Source organism: Camelus dromedarius, chromosome 13 (assembly GCF_036321535.1).
Source record: "Camelus dromedarius isolate mCamDro1 chromosome 13, mCamDro1.pat, whole genome shotgun sequence".
In the NCBI taxonomy this organism is placed as follows: domain Eukaryota; kingdom Metazoa; phylum Chordata; class Mammalia; order Artiodactyla; family Camelidae; genus Camelus; species Camelus dromedarius.
In genome coordinates this window covers 56,973,066-56,988,827 of record NC_087448.1, presented here as the reverse complement: position 1 = coordinate 56,988,827, position 15,762 = coordinate 56,973,066, and the positions used below count along the sequence as shown (strand labels likewise).

The window sequence follows — 15,762 nt, the reverse complement described above, 5'->3', positions numbered from 1 at the left end:
CCTCGTCCTGACCCCTGTCACCACCCAGCTTCCCTCCTGCCTCGCCAAACAAGACCTGTCCCTGGGCAGGGGTCTTGCAAAGACTGCGGCCTCCTAGGCCACTGCGGGACTACCGGATCCGAGGTTCCGATCCAGTAGAGTTCAGGCGCTGGGCCGGCTGCTGGGTGGGGGGATACCAAATTACAACCCAGTAGCAAACCCCCCGGGTTCCGCAGCAGGCTCCGAGGCCCTGAAACCATGTCGCTCTCCGCAGGCTTGGGCCGCTCTCTCCAGCCCACCCGATCCACAAAGAACCCAAACGGGGAAAATCCGCTCGGTCCGTTTTGGTGCTTCCGGCTTTGGTTTTGAAAAGCGCAGCTGCTGGTACGTGTGACCAAGATGAGTAATCACATGTTCCGGGGGAGGCTCGGGTCCCGCACGCGCGGCCCAGAGGAGAGCAGAGCCAGAGCTGGTGGCGCCTCGGCACCACCGCGGGCACTGAGCCCACTAGGGCGCGCGCGCGAGGGCGAAGGGAGCCGCGGGCCGGAGGGGGCGCGCCCTGCCGCCGCCGCCGCCACCCCCGCCGGCCGCTCTGCGCGCTCCCCGGCCGGGCCGCGCGGGGCGGGAGGCCGGGCCGGGCGCGCCGCCGCCCCGGGGCGGGCGTATTTACCTGGGACCAAGAACACGTGCTGCCGGGCGCGAGCCCCGTCTCCGCCGTCCATGCCACCAGCCATGCCGTGGCCGCCGCAGGCCTCAGCCCTCCGAGCGCGGGCCCGGCGAGAGCCGGGCGGCAGACGGAGGGAGCAGGGCCTATTCGGGGGAGCGCGGCGCGCGGAGGGACTGGCCGGGCCTGCGGGCGGCCCGCGGGACGAATTAAGTTTCGTTTCCGGACCCAGCCCGCCCCTCGGGTTAAGTGTTTAAATTGAGCGCCAGGCCCAGGCCGCCAGCGCGCTGGCTCGTCGCCCGCGGGCGGGGAAGGGTCGCGGCCTCTCCCCTCCGCGGCTCGGCCAGTGATAGGCGCTCACTTGCGGCGCCCAGTGACGCGGCGCGCGGGGCGGCGACCCAGGGCGAGGGTGGCGGCGGTGGCGGCGGGAGGGGTCGCCTCGGCCCCGGGCGCCGGGTCACCGCAGCCAGCGGCCTCCCCGGGAGGCAGGGCGCGGCCGAGAGGCTCCTAAGTCGCAGAGCGGGGCGAGGCCGAGTCCCCGGAGAGTGGGGCCCCTGGAGGGCTGGCGCCTGCCACCCCAGAGGGCTGGCGGGCTCGCACACACCTAGCAGGAGGAAAAGCCTGGGGCAAATCCATATTAAGGAGGACAGCTCTCACATCCGAACCCTAATGCCACTCTTCCTTGTCAACGTATTTTGATTATCGTTTGCATTCTGCTTTGGAATTAATGCCAGGATATGGTGTCCTTTGTGATTCATAACGCTTGTAAAGCAGCCCTCAAATTGAGGTTAGTCCTCATTACTAAAAAGAGATGCACAATTTGAGGCTCAAAACATGCATTTGTTGTTTGGAAGACATTAACTTGTAATGAGATAAAAATTAAGACATTTAAAAACTGATGTTTAAAAAGTGAGGGTCATGAAATTTGGGGATTTGAACTTGTAAAAATAAAATGTTAATTGTACATAGTCTTAAAAAAGAAGATAAATATCTGTCCCATACGTGAAAGGAAAGTAGGACACCCTGCCACCTCAGGTCCCCAGTCCTCCCCCCCCCCCCCCAGGAGCCATTACTGTTAACAGTTTCTTGTCTATTCTTCCAAGATTTTTCCATTCCCAAACAAGTTCATGTGTCTTATTTTTCGCACAAATTGAAGAGTAATATACATAACTTAATGCACTTAACTTTTTTTGCTTAGTCTTGAAGATAGTTAAATTGGGTACCACTAGACCTACCTTGTGAAAAGATTGTTTATTTCAGTCCTGTTTCCCATGAGGGGAGACAAATGCAGTTGAAGTTGACTGCAGGACACACCTGGCAGAGAGGAAGCCTTTCAGGTTGAGGCGGGGCACCCAGATGCCAATTCTGGGGCAGGCAGCAGACTGGTGTTGCTCTGGAGCTGTTTTCATCTTCCTCTGATCCTTTCCAGCCGTTGGCTGTTTGAATACATGTTTTCATGTGGTTGTTTTCACAGTGCAAAGACAGTTTTGCCTGCTTTTCTCTCTTAACGTTGTAAACATATTTCCCATGGCATTCAGACGTATCATTGGAGACATGTACCAGGGTTACTTGACCATTCCCTAGTGTGCAATATTTAGGTTATTTCAAACTGTTATTCTAAAAGTACTACAATGTATACTATATATGGACTATGCGGTAGTTGGAAGCCATGAACTAGAGGTACACATATAATGAACTAGATTGTACATATAGCAACATGAATGCTTTATGTTAAGGGGGAAAGTTAGAAGCAGAAAGAGATTTATGGCAGAAAACCATATAGATAAATTAAAAACACACATAAAACAACATATCTTTCACAAGAATACATGCACATTTAAGGCCATGTATCAAAAACATAAATGGGTGTCTTTAAAAGGAAGGGACATGGGTTAAGGGATGGATAAGGAATAAGGAGGCAAGAAAAATGAAATAAGAGGGGCCAGGACCCATGTGGACAACTGTCACTATGTCCTATGAATGAGAGTATAATTAATTCTCTTGACAGTAGGCCCAAGGATGAAAATATGTTTGTTTGTTTGTTTTTAATGCGCTGCAACAAACATCTCTATGCAATTTTCCTTAACCACTTAAAAAAATTATTTAAGTACCTTCTTGGAAGGCGGCCAGCAGTGATGTTGGAGATTGACTCCAGATTCCTATTGTCCTCAGGGTGAAGTCTCAAGTACTATGCTTGGAACACATGGCCCTTGAGATATGGTCTTCACTTGCCCCTCCAGCCAGTTTCTATCACCTCCATCTCCACCTTGACCACATTTTGGCCATGAGGAACTGCCCTCTGTCACATCCAGCACTTGACATTGTGTTCCTAATACTGGGACTACGATGCTCTCAACCAGCCTCATTCCTCCGCCTTCTCTCTCTCAACCTCCACTCCACCTGGACAACTTTTCCTCCTCCATCAGGCCCACTGAGACAATGCCTTCTTGTTAGCACTCCTCTTCCTGTCTCCCAGCACCCTCCCCCTGAATCTGTGAGATACCTCCAGTCTTCCCAGTAATCTCACCAGGGAGTGAGCCTGATTTTCAGTCAGTTCCTTGGGGACGGACAGCATCTAATAATTCACCAGTTTATCCTCAAAAAATAACGATGGCTTTCACTATGTACTAATTGTGACAAGCAGTGCACTGAACACATAACTCTCATTCTTTCATTTCTCCCAACAGTCTGAAGGGGAAGTATTATGATGCTCCTCACATTTTACAGAGGAAGAAGGTAAATTTTGAGAGATCAACTGATTACCCAGCATGCACAAGCAGCCAGTGGCAGAGCAGGAATTCCAACCCAGAGACCCGGCTCTTAACCTTTTCTCCCTCCTTCCCTAGTGTCCCAGTGCCTAGGACAAAGCTTATGGGCACATAGCGTGTACTCCGCAAATATTTTTTGAATAAACATGTATGTGGTTAGATAGGCAGTTATGGCAACAGCAAAAGTAAGTCATGATTGACTATTTAAAGAGGAACTGCTGCAAAAAGCAAAGCAAAGCTATAAAGAGGAACTGCTGCATCTTCTACAGAATAATATTCAATTTCATGTTGACTTTTGTAATTACACTGACTATGTAAATTCCTGAAAACTTAGGGTCTTCTTCGTTTATTCAATATTCCTAATTCTTTAAGAACTTGCTAAAAGGATTGTCCTTAAAAGTGCTTACACTTTCTCTACTTTTCAGCCTAAATATGAAACACACTTTAAAAAATTTCTCTATCAGAACCTCTAGACAGAGCAAACGAGTCCCATGTATTTCTTATCAAGATCATACAAGAGGAGAAGAATTTACAAACAAATTAAGTACTCCTTGTTCTGGAGTTAGGGGGAAAAAAACCAGAGAGACTTTTAAAAGATTTAATATTGATTTAAAATGTAAAACAATTGCCCTGATCTTAAAGACTACCGTTTATTTATTTCATAGCTTTGGCAATAATTGTAAATTGACTAACAGCTTCTATCATTTTTCTTGTAGATGGGAACTGTCCAGAATGTTTCCATTTATTTAAAATGTGGCTTGAGATTTAAGAAAATATTAAGTATGAACAAGATATGGTGCAGTACTTCTGGCTTCAGAGTTAAACACTGAGATAGAAGAGAGCTTTACAGTTGAATTTATATTCAAATTGCTCAGATGTTTAAGTACAGATTGGGATGAGGGAGGCATAAATTTGGAGACAAAAGAAAGATATTGCTTTCAGTTTCTCACATAATTCAAACAGATTAAGATGAAATAAGCACAGATTAAGACGATGATTAAAAGAAGTGGCCAAATCTTTAGGCATCTCTTGCTGAGTTTCTGTGAGGTTTTTTTTAGGGTTCTGCTTTGGCTTGGTTTTTGCTATTTATACGATGTCAATCTATTTGAAGGCCCCTCGTTTTATTATTTCTAACATTAGCTATGTCTTCTGTGAGCCAGCTTATAAATGGCATCCCTGTAGCAATCATGTACAATTCAAAAGTCGTATTTCTTCCAGAAATTATTTATTTCACAACGATCTGGCTTTTTAAAAAAGGAAACTACTTCATAAACGGCCCTTATGACAATGAGTAGAGCAAGGTACCTTTTGGGGAATAGGTACAGAAATGCGTTGCTGACTTCATCAGAAGCAAGCAGTAGCCTCGCCGTCTAAATTGGAAATTTTGAGGCAGGAAATAAATGAAATGTGCCAAGTACAAAACCCTCCTGCCTGGGTGGCAGGGCCAGCTCCACTGGAGGACTTTATTACCTCAACTGGGTGGCTCCAGAAACAAAATTTCAGGATCACAAAACTCCCTATCACATTGATCCTGCTACTTTTTTCCTTAAGTTTTATGTTGTAAACCAACTGACCCCATAATTTACTTTCTGACCTCCTTTACTATTTCATGTTGCATGATGGATAAATAAATAAGTTCAGCAGAGGACCATGGTTTGATGATTTTTCCTACATCAGCTGTCTTAAACCTATACCTTGTAACCAGAGGCTCAGCTTTCTAACTTGTGCTACACTCCGCTGGGATGGATTCCGAGAAGTTAGTGGGAGTTCTTGCTCTAATGTCTGGTAGAGCCAGATGAGGAATGGGTCCTAGAAGGAGAAAACATAAAACAATGTCTGCTTCTAAGAAGAATTTAAAGTTTTTGATAAAAGGCAGGAAATGACCTAAGAATGCACTAACAGTCTCCCGGTTGCCTTGAATGTGATGCTTGGCCCCTTCATTCTCTCTTTGCCTCTCTCTCTGTCTCTCTCCCCTTCTCTCCACGTGGGCCAATCTAAATTAATTCTACAACATTACTGACACCTACTCGGTGCCAGACACTGTTCTGGTTGCTTGGGCTATATCAGTCAATAAAATACACAAAAATAGCTGCCCTCCTGGAGTTTAATCTTGTAGAGGGAGACAGAACAAGCAACACACATAAATACATTCCATATAGAAGGTGGCTAGTTCCCAAGAGGAAGGAAATACAACAGGAGAAGCGGGTTCGTGATGAGGAGGGTTGCAATTTTAAATAAAGCAGTCAGGATGGGCCTCACGAAGAAGGTAACGTTTGAGCAAAGACTTGAACGGAGAAAGGGAGTTAGGCGTGTACATATCTGAGAGAAGGGTGTTAGGAACAGCCCGTGCAAAGGCTCTGCGCTGCAGCTTTTCTAGCACTTTCGAGGACAGCCTCTTCTGCTGGAGTGAGCAAGGGGAGGAGGTGGTAGGAGATGCAGCTGGAGAAGTAAGGACCTTGCCTGCCATTGGAGGGGGTAAAATGGGATTCCCCAGCGGGCTGACCACACAGAGCGCCAAGAGTGCAATAAAGTATAAAAAAAGGACTTTGATCAATAAGCAACTGAGGGAAAAAAAATAGAACAACCAAGAGTAGTTGCAACTAAAAACGTGAAAGAAGCCCAGTGTTGCTCAATATTTTCACTGTAATCTACAGTGAGAAATACATTTTGTAGCATGACCCAGACATCACACAAAAGACACACACACAATTGAAACAAAGGTTTCACAAACTAATACTTAAATGCATCATGTTCAGTGTACTCTAATTCCAGTCTATTAAGTTTCTTTTCTTTATTCAACACTGATAACATGGAGTAAATTGATTTCACAACCTAGTAATGGATTGTGATGTACGGCTGTGATGTACATTCATCGGTAATGTGACTATCTGGGCTACACCCTAACATGTGGACGACATAATCAACATCGTTGTCAACTCTGAGTGAGCTTTGGCTAAACACACACAGGCCCTAAAGACTTTAAAACAGAGAACTACCATTAGCTCATTAATCAAAAGCTAATGTATATATAAGATACTCTGCTTTCGTGACAGCTGTCGTCATATAAAAATATCGTGTGGGCTGGGTCACTATTAGGAAATACAAAACATGAGAAATTCTGGTACATCGTTTCTGACAGGCAGCCAATATTTATGGTATTTGACTTAAAAGAGTTTACTTCAAATAAACAAATGTTTAATGTTTCCATAAAAGCGTAGACATGACCCTAATTAGTAAATTTGCTGATAGATTTCTGTTCATTATCTCCAGACCGATCTTTAGATATATTTGTTTTTAGAAAACAGTGCAAATTTTAGAACTAGATCTCAAAATGTTTTGAGAGTTTCTCAAAATGTTTGAGAACAGCTTGTTTTTATGAGTATGCAAGTACTAGTGCTTTTCTGAACCGTTAAATTGCCCTTTCAAAACTCAGAATTCATCTCAAAACTAGATTATACTTTTAAAAATATATATTTTTTGCCACTGCAAAAAGTTCCTAGATTTGCCATTGGATAGGTTCAAGTTTTATAGTATACTGGAAATGTCCCCTCCAACTCCCTTGTACAGCGAGAGTGTCCAATTTTTTCCAGAGTGCTAACCGGTGGGTCTTCCTGCAGGGATGGAAATGCTCTCTAGCTCTGTTAAGGTAGCCACTCGCCACTTGCGACTTTTGAGCATTTGAAACGTGGATGGTGTGAAAAGCTGGACACGTCATTGCCTTGCTTAAATCCCTCCAACGGCTTCCAATAACCTTTCAAATAAAACTTAAAATCCTCAGTTTGGCATTGAAAGCCCAGATGAGCTGACCCCTGCTCACCACTATGTCACTGAGACTCCAACCTCCTGGCTCTTCTTTCTGCTCCCGTGCTCCTTCCATCCTCAAAAATCTGACACAGGGTGTTCCCTCTGCCAGGAAAGCTCCATCCACTCCCACCCGACACTCCTCTCATGCCCTCCTTTCCCGGCTAAAGCCTACTCATTTCTTAGGTCTCCTATTCTTGGTTTACTATTTCACTCACTCATCTGGCAAATGTTTTTTGAGTTCCGTCTGTGAGCCAGGCATTGTGCTTGGTGCTGGCAAGTGACAGCAAAGATGACTGAACAGGACAGACAGGCTCTCTGTCCTCATGCAGCTTATAGTCTCATTAGGATGACAGACTGTCTAAAGTAACCAAAAGCAGAGAAATTTGTGATAGCACCTTCAGTTAGGGCTCTGAGCCGGACCAGAGAATCACGGCAGGTGGGGAGAAGATTCTCAGAGGATACGACATTTTCATCGAGACCCCGAAGGAAAGGAGCCACATATGTGAAGAAGAGGAAGAAGGGCAAGATGATATAAAAATAACACAGCAATCTGAAACCTGATACAAATCTGATGTTAAAATAAATGTCTTAGCACCCCAAAGAGATAAAGGGACGCCCTCCTAAGAAATGACAAGATATTATAAAATAAAAAGTGGTAGAAGTAAAGGAAGAACAAGGGTACGTTAAAAAAAAAAAACAAATACAGTCAATTGAAATAAATGCTTGAGTAAGTTCTAGACTGGACACAATCAAATAGAGAAGGGGTGAGCTGGAAGATAGTCATGAGGAAATGACTGATACATACCCCTATATACGTACACATGAATGTGTGATATATGTACATGATATATACATATATTATATATGATTTTAAAACTGGACAGGAAGAATATACACTCAGCTTCAGTATAGTCCTTACCCTTCCAGAGAAGAAAGAGGCAATGGTACAAAAGGAGCATCAACTGCATCCATCATATCTTACTTTTTAAAATAAAATATTTAAAGCAAATATGAAAAAATTTCCCTGTACTCTCCCAATATTTGAAAATTTAAAGGACTTGCCTTATTATAGTCAGTGCTATAGATAGCCATTTACTTTAAAACTGAGACTGGATATAAAACACAACACCACATCCTTAATTTGCAAAGAAGATAGTCTGGTAAGTACATTAAAAAAAAAATCAGTTATATGGTGTGGACATGGTTTTCAGCAAAGAAAGCCCTAGTCCCTGTTTCTACTTAGGGTTGTGATAAAGGGAACTGCCTTGACATGCAGCCAAAGAGATTTAGATTAGACATTAGAAATAACCTCATATCTCTGCAAGACATTCAAGACTGCCTGGGGATTTTGAGAACAAGAGCTTTGCTGCAACAGCTTAGATCCTAGCCTACTTGGAACTAGAAGGGATTATCAATGCCATAGACGTCCTTTGAAATTTGAGATTCTGAGGGGGAGGGTGTAGCTCAGTGGTAGAGCATTTGCTTAGCATGCATGAGGTCCTGGGTTCAATCCCCAGTACCTCCATTAAGAAAAATAAATAAACCTCGTTACCCACCCCCTCAAAAGTCCTTGAAATTTGAGATTCCATCCACCAAGTCTATAGATCTGAAGATCTCAACTGTTCTACTCAGAATCTACAGCAAGAAAGAGAGGGCACTGTGGAAGAGAACAAGAAAGCTTGGCTCTCGGTCTTCGTAAGAGCTTATCCTAATACGAGAAGGCAGTGGTACCTGAGCAGGACCTAGGGGGGCCAGTGATGCAGGGTCAGGCGCTGCCTCACCTGTTCTCCAGGTTACTTCTCACCATCATCAACAGGCATTTGTAGAGGAGCATTCGAGTTCCACACTGCAGGGCACTCTGCAGAATGAATACAGGAAAGAATAACATCATTGCTTACTCTTGTTTTGTTTTTGTTGTCTGTGGGAGGTGGTAATTAGGTTTATTTATTCTTGGAGGAGGTACTGGGGATTGAACCCAGAGCTTTGTGCGTGCTAAGCATGTGCTCTACCACTTGAGCTATACTGTCCCCCTCATCATTGCTTATTCTTAAAAAGTGTACAATCAGATTTGAAAAGACCCACACATATGAAATAATTAGAAAAACATAACACAGCAATTGATAATCAAGGCCGAGCACTTGGGTAGTAAGGGAAGGCTGTGGACTGGGCTCACTGTCAGTGAAGAGGGGATTATGAGGAGTCCTGTGGGATAGAACCTGACAGTCACGGAAGGGTGGAGGGCATTTCAGACGCTGGCAAAATGTGGGCTAAAACCTGAGGGAGGACTATTCCTGAATATCAGAGAATGTTGTTAAACGGAGGGGTCTGGCTATGGTGCAGATGTTTCAGAGAGCACAGGAGGTGATGAAGTAAAATAGTTGATTAGTGGTGTGTGGTCACAGAGTGCTTTGAAAACCAGCCAGAGAATTCTAGACTTGAAGAGGGAGGGGGGAGAGAAGCCAGTGTGTGTTTCTGAGTAGGCAGGAATATACTGAAAACCATGTTTGGCAGCAGTTCACGCAAATTAAGTATTTCGTAAGGATTAGGTATAAAATAAAACGTCTGCATGCCTTTTCTGTTTCTTTTTTATATTAAAATATAGAAGTGTTGTTGTTGTGGTGGTGGTTAGATGACCACTCAGTCACATGGGTGGGAAGAAGCCCAGGGTATAACTGGACTGACTTTATCATCAGACAGCGTCTGCCGAGCCTTAACCTGGACCTTAGAACCCTTTGCCAGTGGTTTGTTCTTCTTTAGATTTTCACTGCATTTAGCACTATTTCTAAGAAAAGAGCAATAATGGTATTAACAGCTAATTTGGCAGGTATGAAAAATTCAGACTTCTTAAATATAGAATTTTAACAGCTTTATTCCAAATCCCCAACATAGTGTGTAATGCGCCCAGGCCATTGGGAAGGGGCATTAGGGTTACACTGGAAGGCTCTGTGCTCAGAGCAGTGGGCCGAGTGCTGAATTCAGGGCAGGGATGTGGGCTCAGTCCCAGCTCAAGCTCTCCTCAGTTGTTCTCCTTAGTCTGGCCATGTCTCCAGTCCAGATTTCATGTAAAATTGCTGAGGGGAAGGGGGAGTGAAGATGGATAAATTAAAAAATATCTATTTTTTAGCTCAAATGTACAAAAATACCTTTATTTATGTACCAGGGGTTCTAGTTTGGGCCTAGCCTGACATATTTTAGGTGTAACTGAGCATACTTGGCAGGCGGGTAGGAAGAGTCTAGTTGCAGGAGAGAATGCAGCTATTCTCAGAGAGCTAAACACACACTTGGTTCAAAACCAGGGGTCTAGCCCTGGAGGATGGAGACACTATGGGGTATATTCTCTACAATTTAGAGCCTCTTGGCCCAGCCTCCGTGAACTGGTGGTTGAATTCTAGGAAAAGCTCATAGACACTGGAGTACAAATTGCTCAGAAGATCCCTAAAGTCAGTTGAGTATTTTCAGCTGCAGGGAGTAAAAATCCCTGACTCAAGCTGGCATAAACCATCAGTACATTTAATGTTATATCCAGATTCCAAAGGGAGAGCAGCATTATTTTCATCCTAAGACCGGTTCTCTTCATGCTCACTCACAATCTGGCTGCCAGTGGCAGTGGGAGCTATATGCTTTCTGGTTCACACTGAAGCATGAAAGATAAGTCCTTTTTTTTTTTTTTCTGCCGATAGCATCTCAGAGTACGTGCCCATCCCTGGCCTACTGACAGTGACCGGGGCACTGCCATTGACTTGAATGAATTGGGTTCTATCCTTGGTGATCCAGACTGTCATCAAATCCCCTGAGATGTGTGGAGGAAGGGTACGTTTCTGAAAAGCACTTTGCGTGTCCCTTTTTTTGTTTGTTTTTTGGGGGGAGGTCATAGGTATACTTGTGTATTTTTAGAGGAGATACTGAAGATTTAACCCAGGACTTTGTGTCTGCAAAGCATGCGCTCTACCACTTGAGCTATAGCTTCCCTCCTCTGGAAAGCACTTTGGTTCTGTAAGGTGAGGAATACTCTGCAGGCAGTGAACATCTTTCACGACTCTGATCTAGTGTCTGGGGAGATGTGGAGACAAGAACGTCTCCTCCTGGGTGAAAAATCTTACTGCTGGGCACCAAAACAGAGAGGTGTTGACAAGTTTGGGTGTCTGTGATAGCATTGTAAGAACTGAAAGGACAAACGTTCCTTAAATGTCCAAAATGTAGTGTTGATAATTTTAATGGTTAATATTCTTTAACATGAGTTGGGTTTCTCGTCTACTGCTGTTGATTTGGGTGGAAATTACATGTTCCATGCAGCTGGAAGGAAGTTGCCTTTGACAAGTTTTCACATGTGTACAAGGATTGGAGACTATATACCAAAATGTACAAATGACGGGCCTGCTGGCTGGGATTCGGGATAAATGAAAATTCAAGAAGTGCGTTTGGACAGGCCTCTGGGGATCTGGCTAAAACAGAGAATGGAAGATATTTTTAACAATGTTTTTTTTTTTCTTGATTTATGATATGATTATACTTGAAACCATAAATCCAGCTAATTACTTGATAGGTGGGTCTGAACTGCAGAAGTTCTAGCTCAGCTTTTACCTCTGCTGACAGCATCATTGTAATGTTAATACCTGTTGCTGTATGCCTCCTTTCTTTACCAAGAAGACCTCCTTGAGTTTATTAGATGAGGTATGTTCCCTCTTTCGAAGCATCTACTTTGCATGTAAACAGGGAGCTTGGCTGCGGCCTAACTGAATTTCTATGCACAGAAGTGTGGTTTCCTGATAAAGAAAGTGAAACTCTGTCTCCCTGTCATTATGAGTCCAACATGCATGCTCACATTAAAAAACAAAAAACAAACTGTGCATCAGACTCACACCGAACAATCCTATTCTACCCCAAAGGAAAAAAGAGTTAAACTTATGTTACATGCCTATAAGGCATTTTAAAGTTAATCAGGCCCTTTGGGTCTAATTTAATTTGTGTAAGATTGCTGTTGATGATTAGGATAGCTATTTCAGATTTCTGTTAACAGTCTGTTACATAGACTTAATGGAAACACTCCAAAGGCCGTCTGTTCACTTTCCCCTGTCAAATTCAGGTTACAGCGCCTTTGCAGATGCTGTCAGTAGGCATCTATATGAAAAGGGGATAGGACAAAGATTAAAATCATAAGTGGACTCAAACTGCCAATGTTGAGCTTCGGTTAAAAACATCTGTCACATAAAAGCAAACATTCAGAGCTATTGTGTCTTGTAACAATTGTGTTTATTTTTCATATCTTTGGCATTTGCATCATTTTATGTTACTGCTCCCTTTGGAACTTTCCTCATGAATGATGGCTTTCTTTAACATCACTGATTTCTCTACACAAACAGCATTTGTAAGGCTTTTTGGTACCAACACTCTAAAGGGAGTGGATCCCAAGGGTGGCTGGGATTATGATGGTCTCAAAGAATCGGAAAAGTCCACTGACTACGGCAAAGAACTCGAAGAAAGCGGTTGTACTTACCTCACTTTGGTCCAGTTCTCTGTTTAGGACAATCAAGGAAATTTAGGGACTTTCTTAAGTCTCCTGGGATTTGTTTTCTTCAAACATCTTTTTTTTTTTTCAGATTTAAGATTTCTCGTACTACTTTGTTCCATAGCTTTAAAGTTTTTAGTCCTTTATTCTGTTTCCATTTGCTGTTATCTAGGCTTCATGTTTCAAAACCACAGCCCGTCTAATTCATCCTCTTACTGGCTTTCTCTTCCAGCTCCTTGCTTGCCTTCCCCCTCCTTTACTCTTTTTTCTTTCATAGAGAGAGATGCTCCGAGAGAATGTCGTGTCCTATGACTGCAGCTGAGCACCCTCTCACCGTCAGGAAGAGCCGGAGACAGTGAGACCGCCCCCTGCACCGCGCTCCTCTGCCCAGGACACTCCCGGCTCCTTACGGCTTTCTCAGGCAACTGAGAAATTTACAGTAGTGGTGGAGGCACAATCTGCATACCGTGCGGTGGTTCCATAGGGAAACCCACTCATTAATGAAAAGAGTTACTCATCCAGGGGTCACACATAAGCATTGGCCGTTCAGGGCTCTGGGTGCTCACGGTGGTCTAAGACCACCGAAGGGAGAAACGGAGCCACGCGAGAGGGCTGAAACGACTCCAGGGTGACGCCTGGAGGAGTTAAACTCACGAGCAGCACACTGGCCCACCACACAATTTCATCAGTCAATTTCATCCCCGACAAACTCCATTTTAAAATGCGAAACAGAGCCTCTCATACAGAATCAAGGGGTGTCAGAAAGCCAGCCTCTGGCTAACACCCCAGCCAGGTTTATGTACATACAGTACATATATTTGAAAGTACTTACTTAATTGGGAATTAAAGGAAAATTTTGCCCTGAAAATGACCAAAATGGGCTCTTTTATTACCTACCCAGTTGTTAAAGAAAGCTAGTCTGAAAAGAGAAAAAAAAAAAGTCTTCATAATTCTGACCCTGAGGGAACAAGCCCTTCTAGGAGAACTTGCGTTTCTCTTCCTGTGCCGTGAGACCAGGGCTCTCAGGGACACTCATCCTACCTAGACCATCTCTCATTCCTAAGACTGGGGGGGGGGGGGGCTTTTTAAATTTAACTTATTCCAACTGTTATTTTTAAAGTAGTGAGTTTTGTATTGTGATACCTGATTCATGACTATGTTTAGAAAATGAACCTATGAGATCTCTGGATGTGTCTGCCTATATGTCTATGTGTATGTTATAGATGTCTTTACCTTTGGATGGTATTACCACATTAATTTATAAATGAGCTCTACTTCATTGGCTTAAAGGAAATTAAGTGCTTATATAAATTCTCCGAAATATAAAAGGAAACTGGCCAGAATGGATTTCAGGTTCACGTGAACTGGGGAATATTCAGTACTGAGTAAATACCTCAAATTAAAGTTTGCTGATTTAATTAATATAGACATGTCTTCAGAGTCATCAACGTTAACTATGATGTATTTGTACCCAGGTGTCATAGAAGTCAAATAATTCTCAACTTTTAGGTTGTGCAATTTTTTTCAGTCAACATTCAGATAAAATAAAGTCCTTGAAAAGGGAGAAAGAGACCCAAAGCAATGACCAGAGAGAGGCCTTATACAATAGTGATCCACAAACTCCACTGAGGGACTCAGAGAAAAGCTTGAAAAGAAGGCACCTGAATGGAGGAAGCATGCCTGGAGGACACTGAGGATTTCACCATATGGAGGGAAAGGAGGGAGGCATTCCAGGCAAGGGAAGGCGTGAAGGCTGAAACAGTCATGACATATTTTTAGAAAAAACAAAACAGATTTTTAGTCACCAAGATTACCATGATGACCCCAAATGGAAAGCTTTTTGTACTATTACAGAGTACTCATTTCACACTTACCAGGCATCTTTACACATGCTGCTTCTTTTGCTCTTCACTGTAACCTTGGGAGACAGGGAGAATAGAATCGGTATTATTATTATCCTCATTTTATAAATAATTAAACTTAGTATAAGGAAGTTAAGAACCTTCATGGACTCCTGTTAAGCCCAGGTCTGGAACGCTTTATCCCACACCTTATTGTCTGCTAGTCAGGGGGTCCTGCTCTGAGGTCCCTTGCTAAGCAGTACATCCACCCAGCGGCCTCTCAAACTGCTGGACCCCTCAAATGCATGAGTGTGTTCTACTTTCCTTTATAAAGAAACTGAAGAACTGCCTCAGTGGCTTTATAAAGAAAAACAAAGTCTTCTGATAGAGTTGTAATCTACAACATTTATTCAAGATACTGAATCTACCCTGAAAAGACAACAGCTATTTGAAATAAACCAATGGATAAGCAAATAAAATTTTAAATAAATAGTTTTATTTTATTTGTTATTTCTCCTGTCTATTTCCAAAAAACACTTGGGACAGCTCACAAGGAAGCACTACTCTGTATTACTCAGGGTTCTTTTGGCTGCAAGTGACAGAAACTCAATCAGAAACTAGCTGAAGCCATGAGGAACATTTACTGGCTCCGGTAACCTAACTGGAGAATGGGCAATGATGTTTGTAATTTTAACATATATTTATATACATAAGCAACAAACAGCTTTTTGTGTTTTTATAAACGATATAAATATTATACTATTCAGTTTGTTCTGTGTTGTGGCTACAAGGGTGTGGTCATCCCAGACCTTCAGGACAGGGTACTTTTTCTCCCATGTGGGAGTGTTGGCCACAGTTGAATCCCTCACTGGGAATTTCCATTGCCTGACGGGGGCTAATTTGTCCAAAGTCACATCCCCTTCCTGGGAGCATCCACTGGCTGTTGCATGGCGGAGGAGAGCCAGTGAAAAGAGCTGGCCTTCTTGCCTCAATGCAGGACGAGTCTAAGGGGAGATCCTATCTCCAGTGCTCCTCGTGGAATTAACTGAGGCCTCTGCTGCAACTGAGTTGTGGTTCAGCTTCTCTCTCTGCCTGTCCTGCTTCCCTGACTCCCTTACAGGTGTTGATTTGGAGGGCCCTCCCCCTGCCCCCAAACTTCCTGTATGCTATTGCACAGGGGCAGGACCTCTCTCTCCAGAG

General features: G+C 43.6%; 1 protein-coding gene and 1 long non-coding RNA gene across 8 annotated transcripts in view; both read right to left on the bottom strand.

Moving 5' to 3' along the window:
• Nucleotides 1–962, bottom strand: part of RNASEH2B (ribonuclease H2 subunit B) — a 61,839-nt gene extending 60,877 nt beyond the window's left edge. For 2 of the 6 annotated variants that reach the window (XM_064493181.1, XM_031465978.2), the window contains exon 1: nucleotides 650–960. In XM_064493181.1, coding sequence (XP_064349251.1) covers nucleotides 650–713 — 64 coding nt within the window. In that variant the 5' untranslated portion in view covers nucleotides 714–960. Of the gene's footprint in view, nucleotides 1–649 lie in introns of all 6 variants that reach the window. The other 4 variants (XM_031465976.2, XM_031465973.2, XM_031465977.2 and 1 more) reach the window with 3 other exon arrangements.
• A 775-nt stretch (nucleotides 963–1,737) lies between these two features.
• On the bottom strand, nucleotides 1,738–13,428 carry LOC135322746 (uncharacterized). Of its 2 annotated transcripts, none has more exons than XR_010383525.1 (3): nucleotides 12,710–13,428; nucleotides 8,997–9,073; nucleotides 1,738–2,223 (listed from the first exon to the last, which is right to left on the bottom strand). It is a non-coding gene; the product is annotated as an uncharacterized LOC135322746 (long non-coding RNA). The 2 variants fall into 2 exon arrangements; XR_010383526.1 differs by lacking the exon at nucleotides 1,738–2,223 and adding an exon at nucleotides 4,278–5,220.
• Nucleotides 13,429–15,762: the final 2,334 nt, after the last annotated feature.